The sequence below is a fragment of the Oryctolagus cuniculus genome, chromosome 5, assembly GCF_051225735.1.
Source record: "Oryctolagus cuniculus isolate XC-2025 breed Fujian yellow rabbit chromosome 5, ASM5122573v1, whole genome shotgun sequence".
Lineage (NCBI taxonomy): Eukaryota > Metazoa > Chordata > Mammalia > Lagomorpha > Leporidae > Oryctolagus > Oryctolagus cuniculus.
Window position 1 is genome coordinate 96,633,830 of NC_142871.1, and position 15,360 is coordinate 96,649,189.

The following is a 15,360-nucleotide window of genomic DNA, read 5'->3' on the forward strand; positions in this document are numbered from 1 at the left end:
TTTGGGGAGTGAACCAGATGATGGAAGCTCTAACTTTGCCTTTCAAATAAATATTTAAAAAAAAATTTTTGTGGAGAACAATATTGTGTTTCAGAATGATCCTTCACCTCAGCCAGGTAGTGGGGAAAGACAATAATGACTTGAACCAAGCTTAGGCTGGCAAGTGGGAGACTAATCACTGTCAGAGAAGGGAGTTACAAACATGCAAAGTGGGAAAAGCTAAGAAAATAGTCACTGTGTTGTGGTGTTGGACTAGAATTAAGAGTTGTCAAAGTAAACTCAAGGATTTTAACACATACATGTATTAAATATTCATACACATACAGACAAATACAGACACACACACACACACACACACACACACACAAAGACACATATTTCTTAGCTTTGTCCATAGGAGGGCCTAGATACAATGATATCTACTATCAATCAGTGTAACTAGTACCTGAATAACTTCCCTTCGTCCTTGGAAAAATGTTTGACTTTAGTGCTGAAACTGAAAATATCAGTATAGATCATCATGTTATACCAAAAAGTAGGAGGAGGCAAGATGGCAGAATAGGAAGGGAGCACATTGATAGTCCGGGGAGAGACAGTTTAATAAAAGTGGAGATACTGCAGGTTCAAGGAAGAGTACGGGAAGAAACAGCAGAAGAAACTCTTCCGGAACGAGTGATTCACAGTGGACCTGCGTGGAGAGCATGGGAGCCCACAGTTCGGGACACCAGCGGCAGACTCAACACACCAGCGCTGGGAACGCGAGGTGAGCCGAACCTCAATAGCCCGAGACACCGGCAGGCAAGCAGAAAGAGGAGACTAGAGGGAACGACCCCCGGGGGGGGGGGGGGAGTTCACTGGGCTAACAAGAAGAGAGAGAGAGAGAAAAAAAAAAGTGACTGGTACGGACACGGGTTTCTCTCTCTCCGCTCACCTCTCAAGGGCGAGCAAGACAAAGGGCAGGCGCCATCTTGGACATATGTCATAAGCAGAGCGACCGCAGGTCTGCACCGGCCCTGAGCCTAGCAGAAAAACCTGACTCTGGACGGGGCGAATTAACAGGAGATTAGGACCTAGTAAATTTGTGGTGCTACTGAACTGAGACTGTGAAAAAAGAGACGGTGGGGGAGAGAACTCACGGAATTCACCTGAGTACTCTCCAGAGACGTTACAATTCCGTAACTTTGGCAACCCAGTGGGAGACTGCAGGAGAATTTGAGCCCACTCTGAGGGCAGAACAGATTCCCTGTGTGGTCCTTGGGAAAGAGCTTCTGATCTTTGGCTCCTGTGGGTATATCATTTGCCTGCTAACTACCTCCAACTTCGTTCAGCTGTGTAGAATTACTTCCCTTTTGAATCAAAAAAAAAAAGAGAGAGAGAGAGAGAGGTTTACCACGCCTAACCTGGGAGTGTCACCTTTGGCACACCAAACAGAGCTCTCAGGCCACACCCATCTCAAGCCTCTAAGGCTCCATCAAAAACAGACAGTCCACTTAATCTAGAGTCATAGTATAACAAGAAAAAGCACCACAGTGAAGAAACCAAATATCTCCAATATGCCAAATAACAAACGCAAAAACCAAGGTAATAAAAACAAGGAAGTCACCATGACGCCCCCAAATGAAAAAGACACCCCAATTCAAGATTATGAAGATGATGAGATAGAAGAAATGCAAGAAGCAGATCTCAAAAAATTGATAAGAACATTAAGAAGTTCTCAAAAACAAATTCTTCAACTACAGAAATCCTTAATGGACAAGATAGAAAATCTCTCTTGTGAAAATGAAATATTAAGAAGGAATCAAAATGAAACGAAACAACTAGTACAACAGGAAACTGTGACAGTGATGAGAAATCATAATGAAGAATTCAATAGATCAAATGAAAAACACAATAGAGAGCCTTACAAACAGAATGGGTGAAGCAGAAGAGAGAATATCGGACTTAGAAGACAGAGAACAGGAAAGGATACAGTCAGACCAAAGAAAAGAAGAGGAAATTAAAAATATAAAACATATTGTCAGGAATCTTCAGGATACTATTAAAAAACCCAACTTTCGGGTTCTAGGAGTTCCTGAAGGCATGGAGAGGGAGAAAGGATTAGAAGGCCTTTTTAGTGAGATATTAGCAGAAAATTTCCCAGGTTTGGAGAAGGACAGAGACATCCTAGTACAGGAAGCTCACAGAACCCCTAATAAACACGACCAAAAGAGATCCTCACCATGACACGTTGTAATTAAACTCTCCACAGTGAAACATAAAGAAAAGATCCTAAAATGTGCAAGACAGAAACGTCAGATTACTCTCAGAGGATATCCAATCACACTCACAGCTTACTTCTCATCAGAAACCCTACAAGCTAGGAGGGAATGGTGAGGTATAGCCCAGGTACTAAGAGAGAACAACTGCCAGCCCAGAATAGTATATCCTACAAAGCTCTCATTTGTGAATGAAGGTGAAATAAAGACATTTCATAGCAAACAGAAATTGAAAGAATTTGTCGCCACTCGTCCAGCCCTGCAAAAGATGCTTAAAGATGTGTTACACACAGAAACATGGTCATCAATATGAAAGAAGGTAAAGGAAGGAAACCTCACAGCAAAAGATCACAGGGAATTCAAAGCATATATTAGAACTTATCTTTGGCAAATGGCAGGACAAAGTTACCACTTATCATTAGTCACATTGAACGTTAACGACCTCAACTGTCCAGTTAAAAGACACAGATTGGCTGACTGGGTTAAGGAACAAAACCCATCTATTTGCTGCTTACAAGAAACACATCTTTCCAACAAAGATGAATACAGACTAAAAGTGAAAGGCTGGAAAAAGATATACCATGCCAACAGAAATGCAAAAAGAGCGGGTGTAGCCATCTTAATATCGGACGACATAAACTTTACCACAAAAACTGTTAAGAGAGACAAAGAGGGACACTATATAATGATTAAGGGATCAATACAACAAGAAGATATAACAATTATCAATGTATATGCACCTAACTACAGGGCACCAGTTTATCTAAAAAATTTGTTAACGGACTTAAAGGGAGACTTAGACCCCAATACAATAGTACTGGGGGACTTCAATAATCCACTCTCAGAAATAGACAGATCAATAGGACAGATCAACAAGGATACAGTAGATTTAAACGACACTATAGCCCAAATGGATCTAACAGATATATACAGAACTTTCAATCCTACAGCTAAAGATTTTACATTCTTCTCAGCAGTACATGGAACCTTCTCTAGGATTGACCACATACTAGGCCATAAAGCAAGTCTCAGCAAATTCAAAAGAATGAGAATCATACCATGCAGCTTCTCAGACCATAAAGGAATGAAGTTGGAAATTAGCAACTCAGGAATCCCTAGAGCATATGCAAACACATGGAGATTGAACAACATGCTCCTGAATGAACAATGGGTCATAGAAGAAATTAAAAGAGAAATGAAAAATTTTCTGGAAGTAAATGAGGATAACAGCACTACATACCAAAACTTATGGGACGCAGCAAAAGCAGTGTTAAGAGGAAAGTTTATATCAATAGGTGCCTACATCAAGAAATTGGAAAGGCACCAAATAGATGAGCTTTCAATTCACCTCAAGGATCTAGAAAACCTACAGCAAACCAGACCCAAATCTAGTAGGAGAAGAGAAATAATTAAAATCAGAGAACAAAACAACAGGATTGAATCCAAAAAAAAAAAAAAAAAACATTACAAAAAATCAGCCAAGCGAGAAGCTGGTTTTTTGAAAAAATAAACAAAATTGACACATCATTGGCCCAACTAACTAAAAAAAGAAAAGACCCAAATCAATAAAATCAGAGATGAAAAAGGAAATGTAACAACAGACACCACAGAAATAAAAAGAATCATCAGAAATTACTACAAGGACTCGTATGCCAGCAAACAGGGAAATCTATCAGAAATGGATGGATTCCTGGACACATGCAACCTACCTAAATTGAACCAGGAAGACATAGAAAACCTAAACAGACCCATAACTGAGACAGAAATTGAAACAGTAATAAAGGCCCTCCCAACAAAGAAAAGCCCAGGACCAGATGGATTCACTGCTGAATTCTACCAGACATTTAAAGAAGAACTGACTCCAATTCTTCTCAAACTATTCAGAACAATTGAAAAAGAGGGAGTCCTCCCAAATTCTTTCTATGAAGCCAGCATCACCTTAATTCCTAAGCCGGAAAAAGGTGCAGCATTGAAAGAGAATTACAGACCAATATCCCTGATGAACACAGATGCAAAATCCTCAATAAAATTCTGGCCAACAGAATGCAACAACACATCAGAAAGATCATCCACCCAGACCAAGTGGGATTTATCCCTGGTATGCAGGGATGGTTTAATGTGCGCAAAACAATCAATGTGATACACCACATTAACAGACTGCAGAAGAAAAACCATATGATTATCTCAATAGACACCGAGAAAGCATTTGATAAAATACAACACCCGTTCATGATGAAAACTCTAAGCAAACTGGGTTTGGAAGGAACATTCCTCAATACAATCAAAGCAATCTATGAAAAACCCACAGCCAACATCCTATTGAATGGGGAAAAGTTGGAAGCATTTCCACTGAGATCTGGTACCAGACAGGGATGCCCACTCTCACCACTGCTATTCAATATAATTCTGGAAGTTTTAGCCAGAGCTATTAGGCAAGAAAAAGAAATTAAAGGGATACAAATTGGGAAGGAAGAACTCAAACTATCCCTCTTTGCAGATGATATGATTCTTTATTTAGGGGATCCAAAGAACTCTACTAAGAGACTACTGGAACTCATAGAAGATTTTGGCAAAGTAGCAGGGTATAAAATCAATGCACAAAAATCAACAGCCTTTGTATACACAGACAATGCCATGGCTGAGGAAGAACTTCTAAGATCAATCCCATTCACAATAGCTACAAAAACAATCAAATACCTTGGAATAAACTTAACCAAGGACGTTAAAGATCTCTACGATGAAAATTACAAAACCTTAAAGAAAGAAATAGAAGAGGATACCAAGAAATGGAAAAATCTTCCATGCTCATGGATTGGAAGAATCAATATCATCAAAATGTCTATTCTCCCAAAAGCAATTTATACATTCAATGCAATACCAATCAAGATACCGAAGACCTTCTTCTCAGATCTGGAAAAAATGGTGCTGAAATTTATATGGAGACACAGGAGACCTCGAATAGCTAAAGCAATCTTGTACAACAAAAACGAAGCTGGAGGCATCACAATACCAGATTTCAGGACATACTACAGGGCAGTTGTAATCAAAACAGCATGGTACTGGTACAGAAACAGATGGATAGACCAACGGAACAGAATTGAAACACCAGAAATCAATCCAAACATCTACAGCCAACTCATATTTGATCAAGGATCCAAAATCAATCCCTGGAGTAAGGACAGTCTATTCAATAAATGGTGCTGGGAAAATTGGATTTCCACGTGCAGAATCATGAAGCAAGACCCCTATCTTTCACCTTACACAAAAATCCACTCAACATGGATTAAAGACATAAATCTACGACCTGACACCATCAAATTATTAGACAGCATTGGAAAAACCCTGCAAGATATAGGTACCGGCCAGGACTTCTTGGAAAACACCCCAGAAGCACAGGCAGTCAAAGCCAAAATTAACATTTGGGATTGCATCAAATTGAAAAGTTTCTGTACTGCAAAAGAAACAGTCAGGAAAGTGAAGAGACAACCGACAGAATGGGAAAATATATTTGCAAACTATGGAACTGATAAAGGGTTGATAACCAGAATCTACAAAGAAGTAAAGAAACTCCACAACATCAAAACAAACAACCCACTTAAGAGATGGGCCAAGGACCTCAATAGACATTTTTCAAAAGAGGAAATCCAAATGGCCAACAGACACATGAAAAAATGTTCAAGATCACTAGCAACCAGGGAAATGCAAATCAAAACCACAATGAGGTTTCACCCCACCCCAGTTAGAATGGCTCACATTCAGAAATCTACCAACAACAGATGCTGGAGAGGATGTGGGGGAAAAGGGACACTGGAGATTCCTCAGAAACCTGAATATAACCCTACCATTGAACCCAGCCATCCCAATCCTTGGAATTTACCCAATGGAAATTAAATTGGCCAACAAAAAAGCTGTCTGTACATTAATGTTTATTGCAGCTCAATTTACAATAGCTAAGACCTGGAATCAACCCAAATGCCCATCAACAGTAGACTGGATAAAGAAATTATGGAACATGTACTCTATAGAATACTATACAGCAGTCAAAAACAACGAAACCCAGTCATTTGCAACAAGATGGAGGAATTTGGAACACATCACGCTGAGTGAATTAAGCCAGTCCCAAAGGGACAAATATCGTATGTTCTCCCTGACTGGCAACAACTAACTGAGCACCAAAGGGGAAACTTGTTGAAGTGAAATGGACACTGTGAGAAACAGTGACTTGATCAGCTCTTGTCCTGACGGTTGATGTACAATGTAATACTTTATCCATTTTAATATTTTTTTTTTTTGTTCTAGTACCATTGGTTGAACTCTGTAATTAACACACAATTGTTCTTAGGTGTTTAAATTTTAACTGAAAAGTGATCCCTGTTAGGAATTTGGAAAACATTATGTTGAGTGAAATAAGCCAATCCTAATGGGACAAATACCACTTGTTCTCCTTGATAGGTGACAACTAACTGAGCACCAAAAAGGAAACCTGTTAAAGTGAAATGAACACTAGGAGAAACGGTGACTTGATCAGCCCTCACCCTGACTGTTGATAAGCAGCTTAATATGTTATCCCTCTTAGTATTTTTTTTGTTTGTTCTACTTAATATGTTTGGTTGAATACTGTAATCAATACATAATTATTCTTAAGTGCTGAAACTTAACTGAAAAGTGATCGCTGTTAATTATAAGAGTGGGAATAAGAGAGGGAAGAGATGTGCAATTCGGGACATGCTCAAGCTGACTTGCCTCAAACGGTGGAGTTAGAAACATACCAGGGGATTCCAATTCAATCCCATCAAGGTGGCATGTACCAATGCCATCTCACTAGTCCCAGTGATCAATTTCTGTTCACAATTCATCGTAATGAAAGGACTAAGAACCAAAGGGATCACATAAACAAGACTAGTGTCTGCAAATACTGGCTGATAGAATAAAAAAGGGAGAGAATGATCCAACATGGGAAGTGAGATACACAGCAGGCCCATAGAATGGCAGATGTCCTAAACAGCACTCTGGCCTCAGAATCAGCCCTTAAGGCATGCGGATCTGGCTGAAAAACCCATGAGACTATTTCAGGCATGGAAAGCCAAGACACTCTGGGGGGAAAAAAAAAAACCTAAATGAAAGATCTCCATGAGTGAGATCCCAGTGGAAAGAATGGGTCATCAAAGAAGGAGGTACCTTTCTCTGAAGGGAGGAGAGAACTTCCACTTTGACCATGGCCTTGTCTAAATATGATCAGAGTCGGTGAACTCAGGGGGCTTCCATAGCCTTGGCAGCTCATGACAAGAGCTTAGGGTGATTACTGATGCCATAAACAAGAGTGTCAATTTGTTAAGTCAACAACAGGAGTCACTGTGCACTTACTCCTCATGTAGGATCTTTGTCCTTAGTATGCTGTACATTGAGATTTAATGCTATAACTAGTACTCAAACAGTATTTTTCACTTTATGTTTCTGTGTGGGAGCAAACTGTTGAAATCCTTACTTAATGTATGCTAAACTGATCTTCTGTATATAAAGAGAATCAAAAATGAATCTTGATGTGAATGGAAGGGGAGAGGGAGTGGGAAAGGGGAGGGTTGCGGGTTGGAGGGACGTTATGGGGGGGAAGCCATTGTAATCCATATTCTGTACTTTGGAAATTTATATTCATTAAATAAAAGTTAAAAAAAAAAGTGTTCAGGGGGTGGTGCTGTGGCAAAGAAGCTTAAGCCTCCACTTCAGTGTTGGCATCCCACACAGTCACTGGTTCGAGTCTCCATTGCTTTACTTCCTATACAGCTCCCTGCTAACATGCCTGGGAAGGCAGGGAAGATAGCCAAAGTGCTTGGGCCCCTGCACTGATAAGGGAGACCCAGAAGAAGCTCCTGGCTATTGGATTCAGCCTAGCTCAGCCCCAGCTTTTGCAGCCATTTGGGGAGTGAACCAGCAGATGGAAGATGTCTCTCTTTCTCCTTCTCTGTATCTCTGCCTTTTAAATAATAAATAAATCTTAAAAAAATGTTCAAAGAATGATGTGGTTATATCAAAAAGAGATGCCAAACTGAAAGGACATCCATGTTAGTTGACTAAGTCTAGGACAATCAAAATAAGTAATGTGTCAAAATAAGTAATGACAGTTATTTTTGAGTAAAGTATGAATCCATGTTTAAAATATTAATGAATAAGTAAAGTGATAAGAAAAGTTCTGCCTTATAAGTTTTATCAATAAATGAATATAGAAATTCTATTAACTTTACAGTCCAAAACCAGAATATTTTAACTATGGTTCATTGATAGGAGCTTGAACATCACACATCTGATATAATCCAATGAGAAGACTATAGCATCACTTTTGAAGCATTCCTGAAAAATGCATAAATCATGAAAATTAGACACCTAATTTGATTAACAAAGTTGATGGCCAATATTTCTCACAAATATCAAGGTTATGAATGATGGGAAAACTATGAAATTATTCCAGATTAAGAAAGACTATAAAGACTCATGGCAGTTAAATGCAACACCTAATCTTGAATTGGATCCTATACTCATAAAGCACATTATTTTGGTGAAATCTCAATGGTGTTCATGGGCTACATGGTAATTTTGGATCAATGCTAATTTTCTGATTTCAGTAGTTCAACTTTGACTTTAGAGGAAAATGTTCTCTGCAATCTTTTTATTGTTTTGGTTAAGAATTATTTTATTTATTTGAAAGACGGAGTTACAGAGAGAGGTAGAGACACAGAGAGGGAGGTGTTCCATTCTGCTGGTTCACTCCCCAAATTACCAGAACAGCCAGAGCTGTCCAGGAGCCAGGAGCCAGGAGCTTCTTCCAGGTTTCCCACGCAGGTGTAGGGGCTCAAGGACTTGGACCATCTTCTGCTGCTTTCCCAAGCCATTGCAGAGAGATGGATGGAAAGAGGAGCCGCTGGGGCATGAACCGGCACCCATGTGGGATGCTGGCGCTACAGGCTGGGGCTTAAACCCACTGCAACACAGTGCCAGCCTCGTCAATCTTTTTTTTTTTTTTTTTTTTTTTAAAGAAAAGATACTATAATGTATTAAGTGGTAAATGGTTGTCAAACCTGTAACACATTCAAATGTTGTGCACGAACACACGTGTGTGCATGCACACACACACACGTAGGGGCAGGGAATGAAAGAGGGAAGAAAGCACATGGATGGTGGACAACAAAGCAAATATGAAGAACTGGTGAATCTGGGTGAAGATTATCTGGGCTATCCCTTTCTACTAAATTCAACTTTCTGTAAATTTAAAATTATTCCAGGAAATTTCTGGTTGTGAACATTTATTAGGAAATGTGTTGCCAGGGATGCACCGATAATTCCTTGAGAAAAAAAAATTGTTTTTGACAGGTAAAAATAGTCTATTGAAAGCAGAAAAAGTTGCCTAAATAACTTTTCTAAGTCTCTTCTTGTACTATGATGAAAAGATCAACTAGGGGGCAGGCATTTGGTGTAGCAATTAAGACACCGCTTGAGACATCAGCATTACATTCTGGAGTGCCTAGGTTTGAGTTTGGATCAACTACCAATGCTAGTTTCCTAATTCACACATCCTGGCAGGCAACAGGTGATGGATCAAATGGCTAGGTCCCAGCCATCCATTTAGGAGAACCAGACTGAACTCGTAACTCCTGGCTTTGGCCTGGCCCAGTCCCAGCTATTGCTGTGTATCTGGAGAGTACTCTGTCTCTATCTGCCTTTCAAAAAATTAAAATAATGAAAACAAATTGTTAAAAGATCAGCTAGAATTTAATAAGTAGTAAAATCAATACAAATACTATGCGATTAACAACAGAGAGTAATTTCTTTACTTACCTCTAAATGCGTTAAACATTTTTTTGAAGCAGGAGACAGAGGATTAGGTTGATAAGCACTGCAGTGCCGTTTCTGTTGTACTTTCCTCTTAATTTCAGGCTCCACATGTGAGTCAGACTCTTCTGTTTTTTTTGTTACACGTTCTAAAGGAAGGAGAAAAACGTACTGAAATTACATTTTATAATTCCTCATGATCTTTGCCATGAAATAAAAACCTAGTTTATGTTCTCATACATTAAGTTTTAGTATTTTAACTAAAATAGTGTTCCAACATGGACAACATAAGAATAACCAGAACTTTAGCAATAAGCCAGTAGGCATATCCTGGCTACTCTTGTCTATTTTTGATCCTTCAGTAGGGTCTCCACACTGTGAACTACTCCATCAGTGTACCAATATTCTCTTCATCATATTATGGGATATAAAAGTAACGAAAGCATTCCCTTTGCTGAATCAGACATATATTATTCTTCTTTCTCCAAGTTCAGTTGCTCTTTATTGATTAACAATGAGAAAAATACAAATTCAAACATGGTACAACTCTTGAGATAAAGGACCCTAATTCTCAAAGTAATGGATTTTTAAGTTTAAAAATACAAAAGACCATTCTCATTTTCTATGTAAATTTACTAAATTCCATTAAGGATAAAATTGGAATTCCTACATGATTTCCAAAACAGGCCAATTTAAAATTTACCACACTTTGACTTCATCAGCAAAGGTTTGGCTTTACAAGAAGCCAAATATGTTCCCAAAACAAAAGCTAACAAATCTATAAAGCAAAATGCTAAATACTTCAATTTTCCTTTAATATACTTTTGATTTTTAAAAATAAACATATAACAAACATTAATATTTAATATGATATATTACCCTGTCTGAAGAAATTATTTTTCTTAATGTAACCACATGGAGCTTCATTCACTAAATGATTATCACTTTTTCAACCTTTGTACTTCTATTTTCTTGGACTCCAGGTTAGAAATTAAAGTAATCGTGAACTTCTTTTTCACCCCTCCTTCTTCATTTCCAAGGGATTTCTACTTTCCAATAGCTCTTACATTCGCTCATTGCTCTCCAACCCATGCCACTACAATTCAGATGCTTACCTCCTGACTTAACTGACCTCTTACGCTCCAATTTTGTGTTCCCAAGTCCTTCCCCACTACTGCCAAAATGAACCAACACAAAAATGTGACTCTGTCATTCTAACACTTAAAATTTCTCCATGATTCTAGTAGCCATGGAGAAAAATCTCTCATCTCTTGGAAAACAAAAATTCATCCTGACAGTTTAGTCTTACTACTTCCAATCAACCTTAAACTCAAAGAAGTGTATTTCTCTAGGTGCATTTCTCTTTATTTTCTCTTTCACTCTCTTACAAACGCTGTCCTCATCCTAAGCAAAACTTTCTCTACGTAGTAAAAACCCTTCTTTATTAAGAAGTTGCCTCTGTCACAACCTGGGCACCATTTGGCCTAACCCAATTCTGAGTTTCCCTAGCATTTTATCTGTACTTCTATCAGGACTCATTGCACTTTACTGTTACTTATTTGTACTGATGCGCATCTTTATTGTTAGAAAGAGCAGAAAGCATATTTCAGTCATGAATTTTGAATTCTCCCAGCCTCCAGAAACTGTACAAGGTAAGGGGCAGACAAATGTTTAACATTTTGAATCACATAAGAAAAACTATGGCTTATATAAAGATGAAACTACAAGGGTGGGAGAGATGATGTTACTCTATCATCTCCAAAAAAATGGATTAACCTTGCCAGAGAGATTATGATTTCACACGGACCTAGACACTTAAGGACTCTGATATGGCAAGGGAGAACAAGTGAAATATGTTCCTCTCTCCTAGCCCCCAAGATCTACTAACTGATGTACAGACAAAAGCTTCTATCCCAGAGCATTCAGGTAATACTTATTTCTATGCAGGCTAACTTATTTGTTGGCTGATAAAATAAAAAGTTTCTACATTATTTTTTATAAAAGTTTTAATTATTTTTTTAAAGATTTATTTATTTATTTGAAAGGCAGAGTTACAGAGAGGCAGAGAGAGAGAGAGAGAGAGAGAGAGATATCCCATCTGCTGGTTCACTCCCCAAATGGCCACAACTGAGCCGATCTGAAGTCAGGAGCCAGGAACATCCTCCGGGTCTCCCACATGAGTGCTGTGGCTCAAGGACTTGGACCATCTTCCACTGCTTTCCCAGGAACATTAGCAGAGAGCTGGATTGGAAGAGGAGTAGCCTGGACTTGAACCAGCACCAGTATATGATGCTGGCACTGCAGGTGGCAGACTTACCTTAGCCGCTACACCACAGCACTGGGCCCATATTATTTTATTATTGATTTATTTATTTGAAAGTCAGAGAGACAGAGACAGAGAGAGAGATCACTTCCATCTGCTTGTTCACTCTCCAAATGGCTGCAATGGTCAGGATGGGCCAGGCCGAAGCCAGGAGCCAGGAGCTTATTCTGGGTCTCTCATATGGGTTCAAGAGCCTAAGCTCTTGGGTCATCCTCCACTGCTCTCCCAGGCACATTAGCAGGGAGCTGCATCGAAAGTAGAGCAGTGAGGACCTGAATCCCTGCCCATATAGGATGCCAGTGCTGCAGGCAGCTGCTTTACTTGCTATGTCACAGCTCCAGCCCCACAAGCGACTATAAAAAGCTGTAATACGGTACAGAAAGTTAAAAGGGAGCAGACAACATTTTGGAATTCAGGAAACACACAGTTATTTAGAACACACAAGCAAATATCTGCAAAATTTAACTTTCAGTAGAGAAATCTTTTTTTATTATTTTATTTTTTGACAGGCAGAGTGGACAGTGAGAGAGAGACACAGAGAAAGGTTTTCCTTTTCCGTTGGTTCACCCAGCAATGGCCACTGCGGCCGGCGTGCTGTGGCTGGTGCGCCGCACTGATCCAAAGGCAGGAGCCAGGTGCTTCCTCCTGGTCTCTCATGCGGGTGCAGGGCCCAAAGACCTCCACTGCACTCCTGGGCCACAGCAGAAAGCTGGACTGGAAGAGGAGCAACCGGGACAGAATCCGGCGCCCCGACCGGGACTAGAACCCGGTGTGCCGGCACTGCAGGCGGGGGATTAGACTATTGAGCTGCAGCGCCAGTCCTCAGTAGAGAAATCTTAAAACATGCTCCCCCACAAAAGTTCTTTTGTCCTCACTAAATTCTGTAATGCATCCAAAGAAAAGCTTTTTCTTATAAGCATATTTTACTAATCTTTTTAAGCCACACAGTATCTCTGGACATGATTTTGCTCATGTGCCAGATCTTTCTTAGAGACAGATAGTTTTAGTTTAAAGATTATTTATTTGAAGGGTAGAGTCACAGAGAGAGACAATGCGGGAGAGGGAGAGGGGGAGGGGAAGGGGGAGGGGGAGGGGGAGGGGGGGGAGGGGGAGGGGGAGAGTGAGTTGGTTCTTCCATTTGTTGGTTTACTCCACAAATGGCTGCAGAGACCAGGGCTGGGCCAGGCAGAAGTCAGGAGCCAGGAACTCCATCCAGGTCTCCTACATGGATGGTAGGGGCCCAACTACTCAGGCCATTTTTGGCTGCTTTTCTAGGCACATCAACAGGGAGCTGGATCAGAAGGGAAACAGACAGAACTCCAACAGGCACTTGGATATGGGATACCAGAGTCCCAAGGGGCAGTTTAAATCCGCTATACCACAACACTGTCCCAGGACAGTGTTATATTTTAAATACCAGTATTATATTTTTTCTCCACCACAGAAATTTCATCATGTAAACGTCACATTTTTTCTGCCTGTCATCATAGCTAAGAACAAAAGGGGAAACAAATGGTCTAAGCTTTGAAATAATAAAGAATTTTTATTGGGGCCATTGCTGTGGCACAGGAGATTAAATCACTGACTGCAGTGCTGGCATCCTATATGGGCACCCATTTGAATCCTAGCTGCTCCACTTCCTTCCAACTCCTTGCTGGTGCACCTGGGAAAGCAGCAGAAGACAGCTCAAGTGGCCGGGCCCCTGCACCCATGTGGGAGACCTGGATGAAGTTCCTGGCTCCTGGCTCCTACCTGGCTTAGTCCCGGCCAATGTGACTATTTGAGGAGTGAAGCAGTGAAAGGAAGATCTCTGTCTCTTCTTACTCACTCTGTAACTCTGCCTTTCAACTAAATAAATAAATCTTAAAAAAATAATTTTTGTTAACATAGTAATAGGCAGAGAAAATAATGTCTTAGTGAGATTAAGAATGAAATTAAAGTCTTATTTCTATTTCAAGGTTACAAAGTTCTGAAAAGAAAGAGAAAAAGCAAGGAATGGCATAATTAGGAAATCTGGGGGAAAAAAGAACAATGTAATGTGGAAGTATGACAAATGATTAACAGTGTTACAGGAAATCCCAGATCTATAAGATGACAACAAATAAGCATAAAAATGTTAGTATCAAGATTAAGAAATTCCTTTAGAGGCTGGTGCCCTGGCTCACTAGGCTAATCCTCCAACTGTGGCGCTGGCACCTGGGTTCTAGTCTCAGTTGGGGCGCCGGTTCTGTTCCGGTTGCTCCTCTTCCTGTACAGCTCTCTGCTGTGGCCTGGGAAGGCAGTGGAGGATGGCCCAAATCCTTGAGCCCTGCACCCACATGGGAGACCAGGAAGAAGCACCCAGCTCCTGGCTTCAGATTGGCGCAGTGCGCCAGCTGTAGCAGCCATTTGGTGGGTGAACCAACGGAAGGAAGACCTTTATCTCTCTCTAACTCTGCTGTCAAAAAAAAAAAAAAAAAAAAAAGAAAAGAAAAGAAAAAAAAAAAGAAAACAAATTCCTTTAGGATTCTACTTTCTAAACAAAGAAGGGAAAAAATTTGAGATTGTGATGATTCAAGCAAAAGTTAACAACTCTCAAATTACAGTAAGAACCATAAAATGGCAAGAGAGTTAATAAGACTTTACTAGTCCAGGTTTGCAAATTCTTAACAAGTGGCTCACAGAAGTTTTACTAACTCACTGATCACTGAAGTGATATTTATGAAGCCATGATGTAACTTTCAAACTCAAAAGATTACTCCAGGGATGTACTTCAGATGAAACCCATGTGACGTCCTTGCTTTCACTGAACCCCCCCCCCCCAATTTTTTGGTAAAATTTTATTTATTTATTTGAGGGAGAGGGAGGGAGAGACAGAGACAAAGGTCTTCCATCTGCTGGTTCACTCCCCAAATGGCCAAAAGGGCCAGAGCTGGGCCAATCTGAAGCCAAGAGCCAGGTCTCCCATGTGAGTGCAGCGGC

General features: G+C 40.1%; 1 protein-coding gene across 8 annotated transcripts in view; it reads right to left on the bottom strand.

Annotated features, from left to right (window-relative positions):
- Positions 1-15,360, bottom strand: part of SENP6 (SUMO specific peptidase 6) — a 139,631-nt gene that overhangs the window by 45,400 nt on the left and 78,871 nt on the right. For all 8 annotated transcript variants that reach the window (XM_070073877.2, XM_051855513.3, XM_089333000.1 and 5 more), the window contains one exon: positions 10,083-10,225. In XM_070073877.2, coding sequence (XP_069929978.1) covers positions 10,083-10,225 — 143 coding nt within the window. The remainder of the gene's footprint in view (positions 1-10,082; positions 10,226-15,360) is intronic.